Source organism: Phycodurus eques, chromosome 18 (assembly GCF_024500275.1).
Source record: "Phycodurus eques isolate BA_2022a chromosome 18, UOR_Pequ_1.1, whole genome shotgun sequence".
Lineage (NCBI taxonomy): Eukaryota > Metazoa > Chordata > Actinopteri > Syngnathiformes > Syngnathidae > Phycodurus > Phycodurus eques.
This window is the reverse complement of record NC_084542.1, coordinates 13714897-13735449: the sequence shown is the minus strand read 5'-3', so window position 1 is coordinate 13735449 and position 20553 is coordinate 13714897. Positions and strand designations below refer to the sequence as shown.

Below are 20553 nucleotides of genomic sequence, written 5' to 3'. Positions count from 1 at the left end.
GAAGAGGCACCGGTTTGTCCGCCCCACACATTAGCAAATCTTGATGATATTCTTCAGTTTTTGTTTTCATGGCAGCAACGTACCGTAAATTTGTATGTTAGTCAGAACTCGCCGTAGTCTACTATTGCCTTAGTATAATATTTTTATGAACAACATAAATTGCCGTCATATTTGGTATCTTCCCAATATTTGTTTTGCTTTAGTATTGTTTTTAATCTAATATTTTTCACATCTGATATTAAATTTTTTGTCCATGTTTTTTTTTTTTTTTTTAACTGTGGCTACCATCGTAAGTCGAGTAGCCCCTTTATTTTTAGAAAAAAAGCTAAACTTCTGCTCTTCTTCATTTAACATACATTAGTTGTATCTTTTCACAACATTTAGCTATTTTTCTATAATTTGTGTCTTTCATCTCGCACTGTTATATTATTGGTCTTAAAAGGAACCCATGTCATTTTTTTTTACTACGTGTCTACGAGGCATCCAAAATGGCTCCACGTCCCATTTTGGTCCTAACCAACCAGTTGAGAAACACTGATTTACACCATGAACATTATTACCTTTATTTTCTTTCATCAAATAGAACAGATAACGTCCTTAAAATATTATCAATATAAAAGCAAAAACAAATGTTGGACACTTCAGTTTTCTTTCGTGAATAGAACACATAATGTCCTCAAAATATTAGCAATATAAATGCAAAAACAAATGTTGTACATGATAAAAATATTTTTTTTAAAATTGAGGACTAATGAGACAAATCTCCCCTAAACAGTGTAATAATTATTAATTTTTGCCACACTAAGTGATCTTTACATTATTATTTTTGTTTTCAGGGTTTTGTGTATCCAAAATCCTGTAATCGAGGAAAATGACAGTGCTTACGGAGGAGGTAGGCCCACAATAGAAAGCTGCATTTTACAAAGTCTCATTGAAGTAGCCTGTTATTTTTGAATGACAATAGACCATAATTGCATCTTTCCCTTCATTCCCTCCCATGCAGTAAAAGTCCCTGCCCAGCTGGGCGGGTGGAGGTATCCGAACTTGCATGGCGTCGGGGCAGGGCCGGCGGCTTGAGCCGGCCGGAGTGGCAGGGGGCTCGTCGGGGCTGGCCAAACCTCTCTACTTGCAACGCTTGGAGCGCTCTCTGAGGCTGGACAGCTTTCTGCGCCAAACGGCCACCATCTTCAACAGAGACGTTACCAGGTACTGTCAAACAAATCTATTACACTGTCCCTCGCTGTATTGCGGTTCATCGTTTGCACCTCCGCTATATCTTCTTTTATACTTTTTTATCTCTTAAACAGTAGTAAAACCTTGGTTTTCTTATGCCCTAGTTTTTTCGACATTATTTTGGGTCTAAATTTTACTTGCTTTCGGTTTTTGTACAAAAAAAAAAAAAAACCTCGCATGGATCAGCCATTCCTTTCCTGGAATCAATGTGTTTCGTAAATTGTGTCAGAAGGGTTCAACAGATGGCAAGGAGTATTCCATAACGCAAGCTTTACTGAAAACGCAAGTCAATAAAAACCGTCCCGGACTGCTCGGCACTAATCTTGATATTCCACACCTATAAAGTGGATGGATCTTCTTGGCAAAGGAGAAGTGCTCCCTAACACAGATTGTGTCAATTTTCTGAACAAAATTTGAGAGACGTTGTTCTTTTATGTACATACTGTAGACAAAGTTTTAGCTCTTTGAGTTAAGATTTTGACAGATGGGAGCAAAACCAAAATTGTTGCATTCATATTTTTGTTCAGTGTGTTTCCATATTTGCGACTTTTCCAGCGATGACAGCGACGACAGCGATACCGCTCTTGGCTCCGGGCTCTCCATCGAACCCTTGACGGTGAAGAGGGAGCCCTGTGACCAAGGGGACGCCTTTGTTGAAAGCAAGCCCCTCAATGGCATTCTTTTGCAAGGTAAAGCTGTGAGATCTACCCCCCCCAAGCATCTAATCATAACACTAAACGTGATGTTTCACTTTTGTAGACCAAAAGACGACGGACAAAGCAAACCTGTACAATTTCTCTAAAATGAAGAAGAACCGGAAATGGTTGAAGGTGAGGAATTTGCCGCACTTTTTAAAAATGTATTGATTTATTTATTTATTTTTGCCCGAACGCACCGCTTGTAAAACATTCCTCCTCCCAGAGCCTGTTGTTGAGCGACAACACTACAGATTCAGACACGGACTCGGACGACTCGGACTTCAGTTTGTCGCGTGACGAGTTGCACGACATGCTGAGGCTGCACCGCTACACCAGGCAACACCAGAACAAGTTCCACACGGATCGTGAGGTAACCAGAAAGACATTCGGGAAAACTGGGATGTAGGAAATTTGCCACTCGAAGTCTAACTTCACAGTGGTTCCAGTTCCATCTATCCAGTCATTCGTTTTTTATAAAATACATTCCTTTCTTCTCACCCATTTCACTAGTTAATTAGATATATAGTAGTTATTATAGCTAGTAAAACAATTAAATACAGGTACATATTGTCTATATAAGCTTTCTTTCTGACATTTAATGTTTGTATCAACTTTAATGCGAGTAGGAAGGTTTCAAATTCCTAATTGGAGGTTTGACAAAATTCACAATTCCCAGTTCTCTTGAATGCACTATTAAAACGCTATTGACTTGACACTTTTCCCACTGGTTGTGCTGCAGCTTCAGCAGTACCAGTTTTACAGCACGGGCCTCCTCTCCAGTCAAGACCTCTTCTATGAGCAACAGCGCCACCTCGTGGGCCCAAAGAAAAAGAAAATCAAAGAGGAGAAAAAATTCAAGGGTGACAACAATTCCATTATTACATTATCATGATAATTTTGTGAAGAAAAAAAGGTTAACATTGCCCTTTTTTCTCTGCAGCCAAGCTGAAGAAGGTGAAGAAGAAGAAGAAACGCGGCGAGGGCGACCTTTCCGACGAGGGCCTCCCTTATGTGGCCAAGACCTTCGCCAAGTTCTCCCAAGATGCGCCGGCGCCAATGCTGAAGAAGAAACACCTGAGCGTGGAACAGCTCAACGCACGGCGACGCAAGGTGTGGCTCACCGTCGCCAAGAAGGAGATCCCCAAGGTTAGTAAAACTTATCTTTGCTATAATTAAAGCTAACAAATTATGCATTTTCATCACAATTTGTAACAGTTCCCAGGTGTCTTAGTAACATAATAACACATGTTGATCCTTGGGAACTCCAGAGACCTCCAGAGAATTGTATATAATATAAAAAGTCCACAATATGTCACACTTAAAAAGTACATTTTTCAAGTTTTCTTGTTCATTTTCAACTTGTTTTGCAGTCTTTCAAGCAGAAGACCTCGGCTAAGAACCTGGTGTTGACCAACGCTAAAAAGGTAAGTCAGGTACATGACTTCTGGCGAACCTCTAAAAAAAACAACGTCAACTCCTTTGTTTCCCCTCCTTTTGTCCCCTCCTCAGTTGGCCCACCAGTGTATGCGGGAGGTGCGACGCGCCGCAATCCAGGCACAGAAGAACTGCAAGGAGACGCTGCCTCGCGCCCGCCGCCTCACCAAGGAGATGATGCTTTACTGGAAAAAGTACGACAAGGTAGAAAAGGAGCACAGGAAGCGGGCCGAGAAGGAGGCGCTGGAGCAGCGTAAACTGGACGAGGAGATGAAGGAGGTGAGTGCGGTGGAAGTGGCGTGCTTTTTGTGTCCACCTGAACCATCTTACAATATACAATACAAGAGCTGTATCACAAGTAATGTTAACTATTGATTGTTTTCAACTAAATAATTCAAAATATTAGACACAAGCTGTGAGTGTGATGCAGTGCAATTACATACTACTACAACCACATTAAAACACATATAAATATCCTGCAAAATTGGACCAGGAAGGCCAATTCCTTTTATTTTTGCTGTAGACATCATCAAAAGATAAATTTAAAACAAGGCACACTAGTGCCAAGACATACGAGTGACCTGACTTGCACGTTTTTTGACGTATGTGCTGTTATTTGGCCCATTGTTTTTTTTGCTTTGACTTGCGAGCGAGGATTTCAGATATGAGCGCTGTACGGTGGCAGGTGACTCAACTCATTTTACAACAAGCAGCAGTTTGTCGGATGGTAAACATTTCTTTAAAAAAAGGTGCTTCAAGGTGTTAATTGCCAACCTCAGTTGAAGTTTACTGTCAAACTAAACATAAAACAAAGAGAACAACATGGGCATTTAAAACAGCCACAGGTTTGCTCTCCTAAAGTCTTTTTAGCTTAATGCTAACAAACACTTCAAAACCACATTGGTTTAGTGGTGTTATAATCCTTTAAGCAATGGTTTTGAACACAAACGGTGGAGCAACACATGTACACAGAAAATATAACAATACTCCCAGGGATATAGTTATCCTCTGCGAGGAACGATTTTACTATGGCTAAGTGAGATGGTGTAGCCTATTCCATGTACAGTATATCCGTATATCTGTAATATACTAACTCCTGGTGGCCATGGCACACGCACTAGGAGATGCACAATGTCCAATGAATCGAAACAAAAGATTTAAAAAAAAAAATGTTTGTCTAATTTTTTATTCACTGTATCCGTTTCCAGGCCAAACGTCAACAGCGCAAGCTCAACTTCCTCATCACGCAGACAGAGCTCTACGCACACTTCATGAGCGGCAAAGCCTCCGCCGGCTCACCAGGGGGCGACGAAGAGGAGATTCTGAAGAAGCTGGACGACACCGGCGCGCGGAGGCAGATCGACATTGGGGGAGGCGTGATGGTCAACGTGGGACAGGAGGACTACGGTACGGCGTCTCTTAGTTCCAGTAAATCGTCACAAAAGGTCTCAAATGGGATGTTATGATTTCAGACAGTGAATATTACAAGTCTCAGGCCCTGAGGAACGCACAGGAGGCCTACTACATTCATCAACAGAGAGTGAGTTCATGTCATGCTATTTTGGTACACATTTTTATATTGTCAGACATACACTAGGGCTTTTTTTCTGGCTGAAATTGAGGCGGTGGCTCTTTATTTGTGGGGAAATCTGGAGAGATTAGAAAAAGTGATGGTAAAATTGCTGTAAATTCCAAAGATTTTAATGTCACTTTTTCAGACGTTAAAAAAATAACAACTTTGTGTAAATACGTTACTTCTTCTCAACTGTATCTCTTGCCTTGAATAATACATGCTTAATTTAGATGAGACCTCTTTAAAAAGCTGACAACTTTTTTTCTGAGAAATCAGACGTGCTTGATAACAAAAGAAACACTAATAACCTGATTGAAAATCCACATTTGCAGTATAAAAGAATATCAGTCATTTGTGGGTGTTCTCTACTTCTTGGACAGTTTTAAGTGCGACTTCCATCTACTGTGTTTCCGGTACAGCGCTTCCCAGTCGGTGTGGCGTCATGCCGCAATTGGAGTCAAAAATAACACCTAGCTAGTGTAATGCTGGTCAGATAACAACAGTTTTCATGATCTCAGCGCTCAAGCATCCTCAAATGATTCTCTCGTTGTAGACGCGAATGTTCGACGAGGATGCCCACGACAGCCGCAGTGCGTCGTCCTCCGCGGCGGCTGCCTCAGGCTTCGGTGAAAGCTACAGTCTGTCTAACCCGTCCATCCAGGCCGGCGAGGACATCCCGCAGCCCACCATCTTCAACGGCAAGCTAAAGGGCTACCAGCTCAAAGGCATGAACTGGCTCGCCAATCTCTATGAACAAGTAAGACAAGGTGTTATGAAGAATGGGCTGATTTAGCCGGGGTGGCTGAATTAAAACGCTTCAACTCTCCACAGGGTATTAACGGTATCCTAGCAGATGAGATGGGGCTTGGCAAGACGGTCCAGAGTATTGCCCTGTTGGCCCACCTTGCAGAGGTACGTGCTCTCAAAAGAGCCTATTTCTGTTTTCGTTTGCCCGTATAAACTATATACCGTATTTCCTCATAACATGGCATTTATTCACTGTAGCGCTAAAGGGGAGATTAGCATTAGCATAATAGTACCTAAACACAGGGAGATATGTAAACCCTAATTGTGTTTTCTCCCCTCAGTTTGCTATCTTGCGCTATTTGTGATCATACTAACTGCTAGCATGTTAGCATTTGGCAATTCCTTTATTTCACTCTTTACGAATGTCTTGTTTTTGCCCTTAACAAAGAGAGACAACATCTGGGGCCCGTTCCTCATCATCTCCCCCGCATCTACGCTCAACAACTGGCATCAGGAGTTCTCGCGCTTTGTTCCCAAGTTCAAGGTGGGAATCTTCAGCACAGTCATTTTTGTAACATGTTCACTAAGAGGCAGTATTCTATCAAGACAGTGTTGTCTGGGCTAAATAAAGTCACTGCTACTTGACAAAAACGATGTACGTGCCATTAACACACAAACAAAGTGTATTTCTGTTTTCCCTCAGACTGACAATAAATCAGCTCCAGTCTATTCTGCTAATGAGCTGTGAAAAGAGCGTATTACACAATTTGAAGATAAGCTTCCTCAAGACTGACTGAAAACAATTGAATGGCGGCCGGTGTTGATCGATGTAATCATGCAGAAATGCTTTTCACATCGCGTATGTCATCGACCTAAGAATCAAAGCAGTGATTCATGTAGTTACTCAGCCAAAATGTTTCCCCTGGGACCGTCGTGTTGGCTCTGTTTTTACAAGGCTTTTTGAGTTTTGTTTGTGGTCAAATTAGTTCACATCCCTCTCCAACTATAATCTGTTCAATGGGATTTAGATCAGGGCTCTTCTGAAAAGTCCAATGTTTTATTCTTAGCCACACTGGCCAGTCCAGAATGCCTTGATAGCGTTGTGATTCCATTGTACCTTGCACAAATACAAGACATCAAGACATCATCTTTCTGACACTTGGAAGAACATTTTGCTCCAGAATGCTTTGATAGTCTTGATATTTCAGTGTACATTGCACAGATTCAAGACATCCTATGCCAGATAGAGGAAAGCAGCCCCAGAATATAAGAGAGACATTTCTTTTTATGCTGGACAGCCCATTTTGCTCCATAATGCATTGATAGTGTTGAGATTTCATTATACCCTGCACAGATTCAAGACACCCTGTGCCGGATGGACCAAAGAATTCCCAGAACGTAACCGAGCCTCCTCCGTGTTTCACAATAGGTACAGAAACGGAAGACTAACCACTGTGAAACATGGACCAGGCTCGTTCGGCTTTGCCGTATCCCGCACAAGGTATCTTGAATCTGTGCAGGGTGCAGCCAAAATAATAAAAAAATAATTTGCCACAAAAATAATTTTCATTCGTACATTTTCAACATTTATTCAGTTACCTTTGTGAGTTTGTGGGTGACCATTTCCCCCTTGTATTAATTCAGACCTATTTGTCCCTTAGGTGTTGCCATATTGGGGAAACCCTCACGATCGCAAAGTTATTCGTAAATTCTGGAGCCAGGTAAGCAAGAGATGATGACGCTATAAATGTTTTTTTTCTCCTTCTTCTGGTGTATAATTTAATTCTGGCACTGTGTTGTGTCTTTGTGTGTGCCTCCGTGTTTAGAAAACTCTCTACACCCAGAATGCACCGTTCCACGTGGTGATCACCAGCTACCAGCTGGTGGTCCAGGACGTCAAGTACTTCCAGAGGGTCAAGTGGCAGTACATGGTTCTGGATGAGGCCCAGGCACTGAAAAGCAGTACAAGGTGAGTGTGTACTGTATGTATATTTCCCTCCTGATTGAGTTAGATTTGCATTGTGAGAAAGAAAAAAAAAAAAACACTTCTCACCACTGTGGCGATTTTAGTGTCCGGTGGAAGATACTTCTGCAGTTCCAGTGTCGAAACAGGCTGCTCCTCACAGGGACGCCCATCCAAAACACAATGGCAGAGCTGTGGGCCCTGCTCCACTTCATCATGCCTACGTTGTTCGATTCCCACGAGGAATTCAACGAGTGGTTCTCCAAGGACATCGAGAGCCACGCCGAGAACAAGTCGGCCATCGACGAGAGTGAGTGCACTTGTGTCTGCATCGAATTGGACATATAATGGAATTTTCCAAAAATTGTTTATATACAAATAGTCGGGTCTCTGGAGTGCCTGCCTATCCATCCAAGTGGGAAATTACATTAATTACGTATTTCTTTTTTTCGAGCTGCGTCTTATCCAGAATGTCTCTGAGTGTGTTCACTCCTGTGATTCACAGACCAACTTTCACGATTGCACATGATCCTCAAGCCTTTCATGCTGCGCAGGATCAAGAAGGACGTCGAGAACGAGCTCTCAGACAAGGTAGAACACACACACACACACACACGCACATGTACATCAATCAACTTTGTTCTCCCACCCCGTGTATGTCATACTACAGGATATCATTATAATGGTTAAGTCCTACAGGATTTAAGACAAAGCGTGGTACAATGTAAACCTGCACCTTTGCTCCATTCATCTCCTCAGGCGGGTTATTGACAAAATAAATGTAATGTAAGGATAATGAGCCTTTGCTGGCAGATCCGTGAAGGTCCCGTTTGGAGGCTCATGGGTCCCCTTATACCTCATACCCCCTCCTTGGGAGTCAAAAGTTCAGCACTCCCCCACATTTATCTTTCTTTTCCGTCTTCCCTTCTGTCTCATGAGACTGTGGTCATGACAGACATCTTTCCTTGTGTTAATTTGCCTTCTCCAATGCTGCTTTAATGTGTTCACCCCTTGTTCCTCGTCTCTCTAATCCAGATCGAGATCCTGACCTACTGCCAGCTGACGTCTCGGCAGAGGTTGCTTTACCAGGCCCTGAGGAACAAGATCTCCATTGAGGACCTGCTGCAGTCCTCCATGGGCACGGCCCAGCAGTCCCACAGCACTACGTCGTCCCTCATGAATCTGGTCATGCAGTTCAGGAAGGTCGGGAAAAGTTAGATTTTATATATAGTGAACCCTGGCATTTTGTTGGGCGGAACGTATCCTCTGTTATTCTCTGGAAAACCACCTATTTGTTTTTTTCGGGGGGTTGGGGGCTCAGGGCAAAGCGATAAAAGTATTACTTTGGTCTCGGTGCCAAAGAACGTTGAAGTCAGTTGAGGAGCTTCTTTTTCACAAATGTAGAGCTTTGGCACCATCTTGTGGTATCTATAGTTAATTATAATCCTTTGTTTAGGGGGCGGGGGCATTAATTACTTGCATATTTTCGCTAGTCATGGCAGGGTTCGTTCATATCCCCCATGAATAATAGTAAGGGAGCACTGCACAGTGGTATTTAAATTTTCAAGTACCCCAACTTAATGTTTTTTAAAGTTATGAACTTTGTATACTCTGCCACTTGAGTGAAATGAAAAAAAATTGGAGCAACACATTCACTGCCATTCGGCTTTAGAAGTCAAATAGCCATGGTAACTGGGAGGGCTGGCAGTGAATGAGTTTTAAGGTACTGTTGTGCCGTTTATGAAAGCCACAAACGGTCAAACACACAAATACAAAATGAGAACGCTCTCAAGGAGCCACTCCAACTTGAGTGACGTCAGGAGCGTCAGGAGCTAGGTCACACCCCTTAAAAGGCACACCACACCCAACAATGAATATAGTACCTACATTAATTCCACTTCCTAAAACCAGTTGTTACTTTACATTCTTTTCATATAGTTTTTTATTAAGTTTATACGATACATATTTCTATTTATTAAAAATGTAAAATTTTTTGGTCTCTCTTTAGGGGTGCTGGAACAGATTAGTGGCAATACAATTGTTTTTGGATTTCGTAAAATAATTTTTAAAAAATTGCTTCTGGAAAAAACAAAACATTTTTTATTTAGCAATGCTGTGGTAGGCAATCTGCCAGCAGGACGTGGCTCTATTTTTGTTTAAATAGGGATTGTCGGCTTTTGCGCTTGAACTCCTCAAATACAGTGTCAAGCTTGGTCACAGAACAAATTGAATTTCTCAGTCAAGATACTACTGTGTTGTCTTGCCTAGGTTGGTATACAGTTGATGTCCATTTTCTTTCTGCAGGTGTGCAATCACCCCGATTTGTTCGAGCGCCAGGAGACACGCTCTCCTTTCCACATGTGCCTCGCGCCCTATGTCTTGTCCAAGTTCCTCTACCGACACGGCCTCCTCCATGCTCACAACCAGGCCACACACAAGTAACAATGACATGCACACACACACACACACACACACATGTGCACAGTCCAGCGTAGCACTGAACAAGGCCTCCAGCGTAGCACTGAACAAGGCCTCACAAAAAGTGTTTCCACATGTCCCCATCAGGTCACTCCGAGTGCTGCTGTCTCCCTTTTCCCCAAATCACATCCAACAGTCGCTCTTCCACAGGAGAGGTGAGTTGCTGTCCAACTTTGAACTTTTCACTTTGATCGTAATTGAATATTCTCTTCATTAACTGACCCAGGCGACGACGAAGGAAACTGTTTTTCCTTCCTGCGCTTCATTGACGTGTCGCCTGCTGAGATGTCCAACCTCATGCTGCAAGGCACCTTAGTCAGGTGAGTAAGAAGATAACTCATTTTAGATTTGAAAATACTTGCAATATCAATATTGCAGTGTTTTAAAAGTGCTCGGATCAAGTGGTTTAAATATGAACGTTTCACTACATTAAGATGCCGGAATAAGATAAAGCAGTCACCCAAAAAAAAAGCCATTTGGTACAATATAATGGTAATTGTTTAAAACAGGGGCCTAAATTAAAATAATTAGGTTAAAATAAAATGGGGGCACCAACTAACATGTATTGCAATGTAATGTAATGTTAATTTTCGTATGAATAGAATATAGCAGACAAAAATTGAGACATAAAATTTAATACAATAAAATGAAGAGTGCTGTTAATATTTCACAACCAATATCCATCCATCTTATTAAAATGAAATGGGAGCCTGAAGTAAAATTTATTAAAATAAAATAAAATGGGAGCATCTCATGGAATTGAATGCAAGGAAATACAATGAAATATTTATATTAAAATTAAATTACAATTGAATTGAATTAAAGGTGGTCATGAACATTGCACAGGCATATTTTCCTTTTTTTTTTTCTCCCTCTGGGAATTCAAATAGCAGCTATTTTAATGTAGTATAGACATATAATAATTTTCACGATGCATGCAAATTGTATAAATTGTCATTTACTGCAGCATATTGAAAATATAACCTTCAAAATGTAGTGCTAGAAAAGTGCCTGGGGAAAATTGTATGAGCTATTAGTTCATTATTTTTTAATGAATCTTCCCTCTCCTGCTTTCCCGGCATTCCCTTCAACAGGTGGTTAGCACTTTTTCTGTCCCTGAAGGCGGCGTACCGGCTACATTGTCAGCGACTGTTTGCCCACCAGGAAGAAGATGGAGGAGATGAGGGGAGTAGATTGCGGTCCAGAACTCTGTCTCGCAAAGACCTCCTCTTGTGGATCTCCAGACCCGCTGCCTTCCCCAACACGCAAACCAGCCCTGTGCTACGGGTAAGAGAGGTCATGCAGAACTACTGCCAATTCAAGGTTCAGAATTGCCAAAAGAGGGCACTGTGCATCCATAATTTCTCTCCACCACCATATCATACCATCCTCACCCATTCCTAGAACACCTCGGGAAAGTGGTTTATCCCGCAACGTTTCAGTGTTCATCTCCGCTAAGCTGCAGGTCATCAGACATTACATAACGTGTTTGGCACTTTAAGTTGGCAGTTGAGATGTGAATGGACTGAAGGGCTGCACTCAGTGACCTCTCCTTATGGAGCACATTTACACTGCCATCTGCCAATCTGTAGCACTGGAATTGTTATTTGTAATGTAAAAAAATTGATGTAATTCAAATAAACAACATTTAATGAAATGAACCTGGCAAATTTGCCATTTGTATTCTTAGGTCTGGGTTTGTAATGTTTATATTTCACGACCAATATCTGTCTGAATGGTATCAGACACAGATGTGGCATTCACCCAAGATCTAGTCATGACTGGAGTTTAGGGTCAAAATCAAGCATGTTTTTTTAAAACATAGATATCAATACCTCATGTGTTTGTGCTTCAGAACCTGGTCTTCACGGCCCTCAGGCCAGGCATGGTCGGACACGCCGATGTGAACATCCACTGTCGACGTTCTGCCACCTCCCGGCTGTGGCCGTGCCAACCCGTGCTCCCCCCCAAGTTCCTGCTTGCAGCCACACCGAGGGTATGTGTGCTTGTGTGTGTGTGTGTGTGTGTGTGTGTGTGTGTAATCCAATTCATTAATTAATAAAAAAAAAAATCGACAAATTAATAAATTTTCAAAATAATCGTTAGTTTCAGTCATAATATATAAATCATAATGAAAGGTCACTAAAAACAGTTAAATGGTCTCTTTGTTTCCCCTTGTATTTAAAGCCATGATGTCTTCTTTTTGGTTACGTAGGTGACGGCGGTACCCATGGAGCGCTATTGCGCCGACCGAAGCGCCGAGCACGAGTGGCGGGTGACGCGCGCCGGAGGTGGTGCCGTCTTCAAAGAATGCTTCCTCTTCGGCACGCCTGACCTGGCCTCCGACTGGCGGGGGAGGGCCGGTGCCTTCTACCCGCAACAGCCCGGCGGCGTGATGGCCGTCTTCCCTCAGCACGGCTGGTCCTCTATTCGGATACCAGGTAAGTCATGTAACGTGCGGCTATATTGTGGGAAACCTCGGCGTCAGTGACACATACGTTTAATGGACACTTTATTAGGAACACATGCACGCTAATACAAAGCGTTGCCTTTCCAAAGACACCATAGTTCCCTCAAATAGTGGCCTCTACTGTAATAGATGACCCAAGTAACATCAGTTGTAAGTACACATCCATGTTGTGGTTTCCATGTTGATGCCCTCCTAGCTGTAGTTTCCCAGCTTTATTTCCTACATGCACTGAACTCTGCGGTGTGAGGGGCCTGTGGGAAATGCCGCAGGGGGTCAACTCAGGGTTGAGAGAGTCAGTAGAAAGGGCCCTGTCAGCATCCTCTACCTCAGTATGTGTGCGTTTGGGTCATCACAATCACTAAGATCGTGGGCGCGTACGTGTGCTCGAGCGCAGACTCTGGCTCGGTGGAGTCGCGGGTCACTCGGAGCAAAGTGGAAAAAAAAAAAGAGGCTGATGGAGGCTGATGGATGTGCGGCAGGAGAGAGGCCGCCACACTTGTACACACAACACTTCCCTTCTCACTGACCTGCTCACAATGATAAACGGTCGCTTGTCATACATTGTGTTGACCACCCTCCTTTGGCTGGCAGTCTCTTTGGCAGGGAAACTGAACCGTTTTGTTCTTTTTGTCCAGCTTTATTAGCTATTGAAGACTGACGACTTGATGAATTGTAGATGCATTAGATGGCGTAGGCAAAAAAGCATTGCAATTTAGCATCACCCATTAATCTAGTTAGTATACTTGCTTACGTTTGGGGCTCGTATGGGAACATTTCTCTGCCAAAGTACGAACCCTGGATTTCGCCCAAAATGGCTGCTTCAAAACAAAACCTGTTTCATTTTTGACATGGGTCCTCGAGATTGTTTCATGTGTCCTGTTAAGAATATTTTGTCGAAAAGTGAAACTGGTATCCGACGCTGTCCCCCCCGAGGGGGTGCTACTCTGAGTTTTGCGCAGTGGTATATTGGACCCCTAAAATACATAAGCAGTATCGATCAGGGTGATTTTTCAGACATGTTGAGGCAAAAAAGGCAATTCATTAATCGGAGGAATAGTAGTACTTTACTATACTCTACGGTCTCAATTCATCAATCAAACCCCAATGAAAAATAATCATACCACCAATAAACCCACAGATACTTTTTGTTGTTTGCTGGTCAGTGTGTTTGCGCCAGAGTGACATAGCAAAAACAAGGATTTGCGTGTGTCTGTGAGAACCGTCTGAGCGCTCCTGTGAAGTTACGAGGAGGCGGACAAAGCCAGGAAGTTGATGTGCTCCTCATTGTTCAAGCGCTTTGTTAGGTAACACTATTAGATGCTGTGTGCGTGTGTGTATGTTTGTGAGAGAGTGTGAGAGAGAGCGAGTGTGTGTGTGTGTGTGTGGGTGTGGGTGTGGGTGTGAGAGAGAGAGAAGGGGTGGGGGGGCAACGCGAGCGAGCGATCAAGCTTGTGTTTGCGCGTTTGAGCCAATGTGTGTGTGAGACAAACACTGGTCAGTGCGTATGAGCTGGTGTGAGATTGTGTGTGTGCGCGTGTGTGTGAGCCAGGAAAGTGAGGTGTCCTTTAAGACTCTTCCATGCATTGAGTCCCTCATAACAACCCCCCCCCCCCCCCACCCCTGACTTTTGGTCCGGACCGCGTTTTGTGGCTAGTGAACCACTTTCAGGCCTCTCTGTGCGTCCCAGTCTGCCGCCTCTTTCTCAGCCTCGGGAGGAAGGAAATGACCCAACGGCGCGGCACCCGTCCTCCGGCGAACACATTGTTGCCACATCAAGGCTCAAGATATGTACAGTAGCCCAACCGAAGTTTCCCAGCCTCCCCCACCCCCACACCTTTAAGAACAAATGGCAGAGCTTGAATGACTGTTTGTTTTGACCGCCGTGGCGTGAGTACGATGGTATCAATGGAGTAATCTAATCAAGAGGCTTATTAAGGAATGAGGCTGCACAGGAGGAAAAAAAACAAGGCCTGTGGGGCATATCATGCATATTTGTTCAAAATTTTTGAACAAATGTTTGTGACATGCCTTCCTTAAAATACCCCCAAGGACCAAGAATTATTGGCTACATGTGCGTGCATATGTGCTATAATTCTTGTTCTTTGGAGTATTTTGTTTGAGGGGGGGTCGCTGCTCGCCCAGCTGCCCTCTATTGCAGCATTTTACCATTGTCATTCCTTCACCGGTAAACTACAGTTCAATCTGCACAGTATATTCAAGACTACATTAATAGTACAGTATAGACATTGGTCCTTCCACCATATGACAATCTATTAGTATAAGTACTAAACTGAGCAATTTTATTGGAATTATTAATTTTTTTTAAGTACAGTGTAAGGGCAGGTTTAATATTCAAACTGCATAATGTTACAGTGGTTTACAATAATATTAAATACACGTAGAATAAAAACTGCCTTATTTTGAATGAACACTTAGTCGTACTATTCTGCTGTATTTTAATGATGGTCCTGATTTTGTTACTTGGAGAGTTACAAACTTTATTTTAGGTAGTACTGTACTTTGTTTAAAAAGTTTGAGAGCCAGTGGATTAGTTAATGGGAATAGATGGAGAACGTGCCCATGTGCTGTTATGAGAGTTGTTTTGCTCTCACAAAACACAGAGTTGTTTTGCTCTCACGTCTAAGGATTTATTTGCGGAACATTCCAGCGTGACACCGAAATAACCTTCCGCTGCTGTCTTTGTGGCTCCTGCGCCGATGACGGTAATTAGAAGAACATCCTCCGCAAAATGACCACCTTCTCACGATGCGGCGCCAATTGAGCGATGATGCGTGCGACGAGAGGGTGCGACATTAAGGAAAACGTTTCGAACCGTGGAGATGATTGTAATTGTAATGCGTAAGCAAGCATCAATCTGGTCCATGGGAGAGAGAGGCCGGCGTAACCCACATCAGGGCCTGTGGGAAGTGCAAGCGGCCTTCCTGTCCTTCAAAGGAACGCCGCTCGTGGGCAAAAATGGCAGGAAGCTCCTCTGATAGAGGGGCACAAAACAACACGGCCTGGCAGGCTCGCTTTAATTTCATCTGACTGGCACCGGTGACCCCTCAGTGGAATTTCATCCAAAACATAATGTCCAGCTCAGCAAGTTGCAGGGCCAAAAACAAAAGCCAGATGATAGTATACAGTCCAAGTCCAAAAGTAGACTGAAGGGGGAGACATTGGCCACATGATTAGCACAGTCCAGTTCTTTCTGTGGAGTCACTGCAGTAATTGACATTGACAGAGTCGATCCTGTGGCAAGAAACCCAAAAAGTCTTAATCAGACTGTCTCTCCGCTACTGCATGTTTGTGGCAAGGCAGTGGCGTCATGTCCTTCTCGAGTTTCCCGTTATACTATTTTTTGAGGGGGACCAATTTGGCATCACAGATGCGAAACAGTACACTTTGTACGTTAATTGGAATACTGTCTCTGAGCTATGCGAATGTAGAAATGTTGTCAAACATAAATATAAAACAATGTGATGCAAAAGTATGTATAATATTTGCGTATTTTTCATCTAATATTTGTTATTTTATTTCTAAAATTGTTTTCACGCTGCTCTGTTTGTAACCTTGTACAAAAAGGTTGGGCATCCAAAACCCGCTAGCATCTGGCGTCAAAGCCCATGTGCTGCCATCGCCGTTAGAAAATTAAGTTTAAGCTTCCTCGTCGATGGTGGCGAAGTAGCGGCGGGCTAATATTTCCATCATCTGCAGTGCCGAACAAGTGTTGCCCATTGACTTATTGATCGGGCCGGGTCATGTATCATGATACAGTGAGGGCCTGACATTGGGTTCGATTGCGCATTCGACCCCCATCTGTCTCCATTTCTCACATAACCGACCATCCATCATCTTTCATCAAGGAGATCGGCCGCCTGCCCTCTCCAAGCTGGCCCTATTCCCGGGACCCGTGTCGCGTGAACAGGGAAAAAAGGTTGGGGGAGGGGGTCCAGGACAGGACAAGAAAGGCCGGAGTTGCGCATTAATGAAATTAGCACCGTTAGTTGGTTTGGGAGTATCAGGCGCCAGGCACCAGGGCCGGGCTGGGGTTAATTAGCTGGCAGCAGCCTTCTAATTGGGTCAGGACCGTGTCAGGCCTCTGGCTTTGGCCGTATAGGGATTGCATTACACCGTCAGGGGACATGCAGCGAGGAGGGGGTCTTTTTTTTTTTTGGGTGGTGGCGGAGGATGGCAAAGGATCTGTAGGGGGTACGGAGGGCAGAGAGGAGGACGACGCGGCCTAATCTACCAGCAGGATGCACGGGCGGGAGGGGCTGCTTGGGCCAACACCCCTTTTAGGCGGGATTGGATTGGAGAGTGTGTGTGTGTCTGTTGGAGGGGGTGCTGGTACTGTGAACGCAAGGCAGGTGGTGAAGCTTGATATGTGTATCCATGACAACAGCAGAGTGGTGTGACACCAAATGGGATTTGCTTGCATTTTGGGGCGTGGTCGTCAACATGCTGTCCTCTTCGGTACACCACTTGTTTTTGTGACCTTATTATATCTAAATCACCATTAAAAAAAATGTGGCCACTTGCTATGCGAACCTCCAGCTTCTACCTGCCACTTTATTAGGTACAGCTTAAGACGTTCCATTCCTATGGCGGCAACGTACCCCGAATTTGTAATCTGCGCTAAAGCAGTGATAAGAGCCACCTGCAGTAGATGAAAATCAGTGCTTTAGAGAGACGAGAAAAATAAATTTGCTATAGTTCTATCCCTCCCAAATGCTGTAAAGACATTTAAACTTAATTAAAACACACTTTTAAAATATTCCTTGGCGCCTGTTCTCACTCGCGCAGTTCTCCAAATAAGAGGCAAAGTGTGCTTGCTCCAGGCTGTTCATTTGTCACTCCCAGTTGAATGTAAAACTGACACACAAAACAAGAGAATTAATTATTGTATTTTCAAACTCCAAAATGTTCAGCCAAACCATATAATTCCATCTAATGAAAGTGTCCTATCTTAATGCAAAAATATGAACGTGAAATCCATATACAGGCTAACGGAAAAGGGATAAATGTTATGCTAACAATAAACTGTCAGACAACTGCTACGTGTGGCCGCACAGATTCAGTGGAATCTTTTTTTAGTGCCAATACATTTTGTATTCTGAAAATGTAATGAGAGTGGTTCAACTTTTTTTTTTCTAGCTGATTAAATGTACCCGAAACATAGCATTAGACTAAAACCTGTTATTCCGACATTCAAGAACTACGTCAAAATTTAACTCAACCCTTTTTCCCGCGACCGACCAGGACTGAGTGCGTTGACCCAGAGGTGAGCCCCCCCAATTGCCCTCTAACTCCCACGAGTGTTTCCCTTGTTCATCGCTTCTATTAGTTCCTCTTTAACACCTCTGCGGGCCCTGACCTTGCTGGGGCGACTGCACTCAAGGGTCGCAGGTCGTGGTTCAGTCGGAGTGCACATTAGCATAGAATGCTGCCAGTGTAGGAGGGAAAGATTTGAGGGTTCCGTTGGGCTCTGCCACCTGTGATCCATTGACAATGTGAGTCAGGTGACTCTACATTTGACTACTCCTTGGCCATAATACACTATAAATGTTTTGTACAGTGAACCCGTGCTGTTTCACTCACCTACTAGTGCATTTTTCTGCCGAATGTAACTTCCAACTTTTTGCTGAAAAACTCACCAATTCACACCTATCCGCATATTTATGTGATCCATCTGTAACAACCTACGACAGGAATGCCCTGCTCCTTCTGACGTGCAATGTTAGCGGAGGAGTATCTAGCGTCAGCCACCGTCTTGACAGCCAACAGCATAGCATAGTAGTGCCGAACTAAAGATAGCTCTTTGTGTTAATATATATATATAAAAAAAAAAAGAACATTTATTTATCACTGTGTCTAAAACGTCATAAAATGGCTCATGGGAAGGTAGCAAGGTTTTCATTTTTAAATTTTTATGTCATTGATCCAGGCAATATGTTCAAGTGATACAGCTCGGCTGACAGACAAGCTTTGTGGGTCGAGGAGGAGCCAAGTTTAGTTTGAGTTGTTAGTGGAAGTTACGGAGAGTCTTCGCCGCATAAACACTCGCACTAAGGGTGCATTTTTAAAATATTTTTTAATTTATTTTGTTTGTGAAATCAAATTATATTTAATCAATTTATTTGTAATTTTAATGTAAGATGAGTTTGATGTAATATTAAATTGTTTGGGAACAAGTTGGGGTAGATATAAGTTTTAGGGTAATTGAAAAATAAATTAGGGCGGCGTCTACTGTTCGCAAATCTTTGTTATTTGCGGTGGGTTTTGGTCCCTAACCCTCGTAACGCACAAGGATTCACTGCATTTAACTGCTTCTTGGCCTTACTACATTATAAATGTTATTCACTGTTTTATGCAGTGTAACGAAGACTTGCAACAGCAATAAAAACAGCCCTGCTTTTTATTCCAAACATCTGCATCATTTTGACGTTTACAATGGGTGCGTGCATTCACAGTTGAGTCAGAGCCGGCTGGACTCTCCCGCAGGGATTCCCTGGCCTGACTCCGGCAACGGACCCTGGACCTGACCTCTCCGGGGGGGCTGCGACCCGTCAGTCGGCCCGTCAGCGGGTCGACCCGCCGTTGTCTAGATGACATTCATGCCTCATCAAGTGGACTTCTTCCATACTTGTCGGAACATGGGCCTCCACCAACTGTTTGGCCCTTTTTGTGTTCTTTTATTGGGTGTAAATCACCTTTTTTCCCTTTACACTTGCTCCCACTTATATTATTCTGCCCTGCTCCTTATCAGCAGCCCAGTCAATAAGGACCAAGGCTTTTTTTGAACCAATCAGTTTGCTTTAAGAGGATTGTAAATCGGCGTGGTGATCTGCTCTGGTGAAAGCCGCCTTTATCCTCGAAAAAATGGCTTATTGAGGACTTTCATTGATTGGCAGGATTGCGGGTGACCTAAGAATTAAGACCGCTGCGGATTCTCATAAGTTTATTATAGTGCTCTACAGTTTTTAGCGGTCCTGGCATACATGGTTCCCAGGTTATGTTAATATTTTATGTTTTTGTTTCCCGTTTTAATTGTTTTATTATGTTGTAATATAACATTACATAACAATAGTACAAATATATTTGATGAAAAATACAGAATAGTATGATTTCACTTACACACAATAAGTAGATACACAAATGTAAAAAATACAAGGAAAAAAAATGTATAATAGAAGAAAAAAATAAAAACAATTTAGAAAACCATTTTGACAAAAACATATCAAATACAGAGGGTCCTTGGTTTACGATAGTCCCGACACATGAGATTTGGAGGTTCTGACCGGCGCTCAATCAACTTGGTAAGAATATGTTGTTTTGTGGCACAAGAAGGGATGCTTAGTTACCGTCCTACTCACTTTGTCATTTGATTTTTATTTGTTGTTAATTTTTTTTTTTTTAATTTTATGGACGATAACTGTTTTTTTTTTTACACAAATCACTCATGCCTTAGCTGTTGTTAACCGCTCGGTTAGATATTCGGGACATTTGTAGAATTTGAGGTCAGTTAATTGGCGTCTCCTTTCCCCACAGATAAGGAGAGTCTAATCACGGAAAGTGGCAAGCTTCACATGCTGGATATCCTGCTGAGTCGACTAAAGGCCCAGGGACACAGAGTCCTCATCTATTCCCAAATGACGCGCATGATTGATCTGCTCGAGGTAGAAACACACACACGCACTCACACTCAACAGGGCGTGTAAATCCTTTGGCAGAAACTCACCCAAAATCTCACACTTCATATACTAAAGCATCCATCGAGGTTGAACAATCCTAATTTGGATTCATAGATGCACCCCTCCTAAATGTTGTCGTTAAGAGTCATGTGTTATTCATTGCAGACTTTAAGACAAATGTCCATTAAAAACGTGACTGTCAGGTGCATCTAAGCCTGTCGTTTTAATGCGTTCACCTCCGGCTGCAGAAGACACCCCCCGCC

The 20553-nt window shown here is 43.1% G+C and overlaps 1 protein-coding gene across 5 annotated transcripts in view; it reads left to right on the top strand.

The window, feature by feature from the left end:
* ino80 (INO80 complex ATPase subunit) overlaps nucleotides 1-20553 on the top strand; it is a 33063-nt gene that overhangs the window by 1991 nt on the left and 10519 nt on the right. For all 5 annotated transcript variants that reach the window (XM_061704796.1, XM_061704791.1, XM_061704794.1 and 2 more), the window contains 26 exons: nucleotides 837-892; nucleotides 1004-1206; nucleotides 1789-1922; nucleotides 1993-2063; nucleotides 2155-2301; nucleotides 2671-2791; nucleotides 2872-3077; nucleotides 3302-3355; nucleotides 3441-3644; nucleotides 4574-4772; nucleotides 4838-4905; nucleotides 5492-5695; nucleotides 5770-5850; nucleotides 6134-6229; nucleotides 7347-7406; nucleotides 7512-7654; nucleotides 7756-7958; nucleotides 8154-8239; nucleotides 8684-8851; nucleotides 9953-10086; nucleotides 10214-10281; nucleotides 10353-10446; nucleotides 11221-11413; nucleotides 11982-12122; nucleotides 12342-12567; nucleotides 20148-20275. In XM_061704796.1, coding sequence (XP_061560780.1) covers nucleotides 1049-1206; nucleotides 1789-1922; nucleotides 1993-2063; nucleotides 2155-2301; nucleotides 2671-2791; nucleotides 2872-3077; nucleotides 3302-3355; nucleotides 3441-3644; nucleotides 4574-4772; nucleotides 4838-4905; nucleotides 5492-5695; nucleotides 5770-5850; nucleotides 6134-6229; nucleotides 7347-7406; nucleotides 7512-7654; nucleotides 7756-7958; nucleotides 8154-8239; nucleotides 8684-8851; nucleotides 9953-10086; nucleotides 10214-10281; nucleotides 10353-10446; nucleotides 11221-11413; nucleotides 11982-12122; nucleotides 12342-12567; nucleotides 20148-20275 — 3387 coding nt within the window. In that variant the 5' untranslated portion in view covers nucleotides 837-892; nucleotides 1004-1048. The remainder of the gene's footprint in view (nucleotides 1-836; nucleotides 893-1003; nucleotides 1207-1788; nucleotides 1923-1992; nucleotides 2064-2154; nucleotides 2302-2670; nucleotides 2792-2871; nucleotides 3078-3301; nucleotides 3356-3440; nucleotides 3645-4573; nucleotides 4773-4837; nucleotides 4906-5491; nucleotides 5696-5769; nucleotides 5851-6133; nucleotides 6230-7346; nucleotides 7407-7511; nucleotides 7655-7755; nucleotides 7959-8153; nucleotides 8240-8683; nucleotides 8852-9952; nucleotides 10087-10213; nucleotides 10282-10352; nucleotides 10447-11220; nucleotides 11414-11981; nucleotides 12123-12341; nucleotides 12568-20147; nucleotides 20276-20553) is intronic.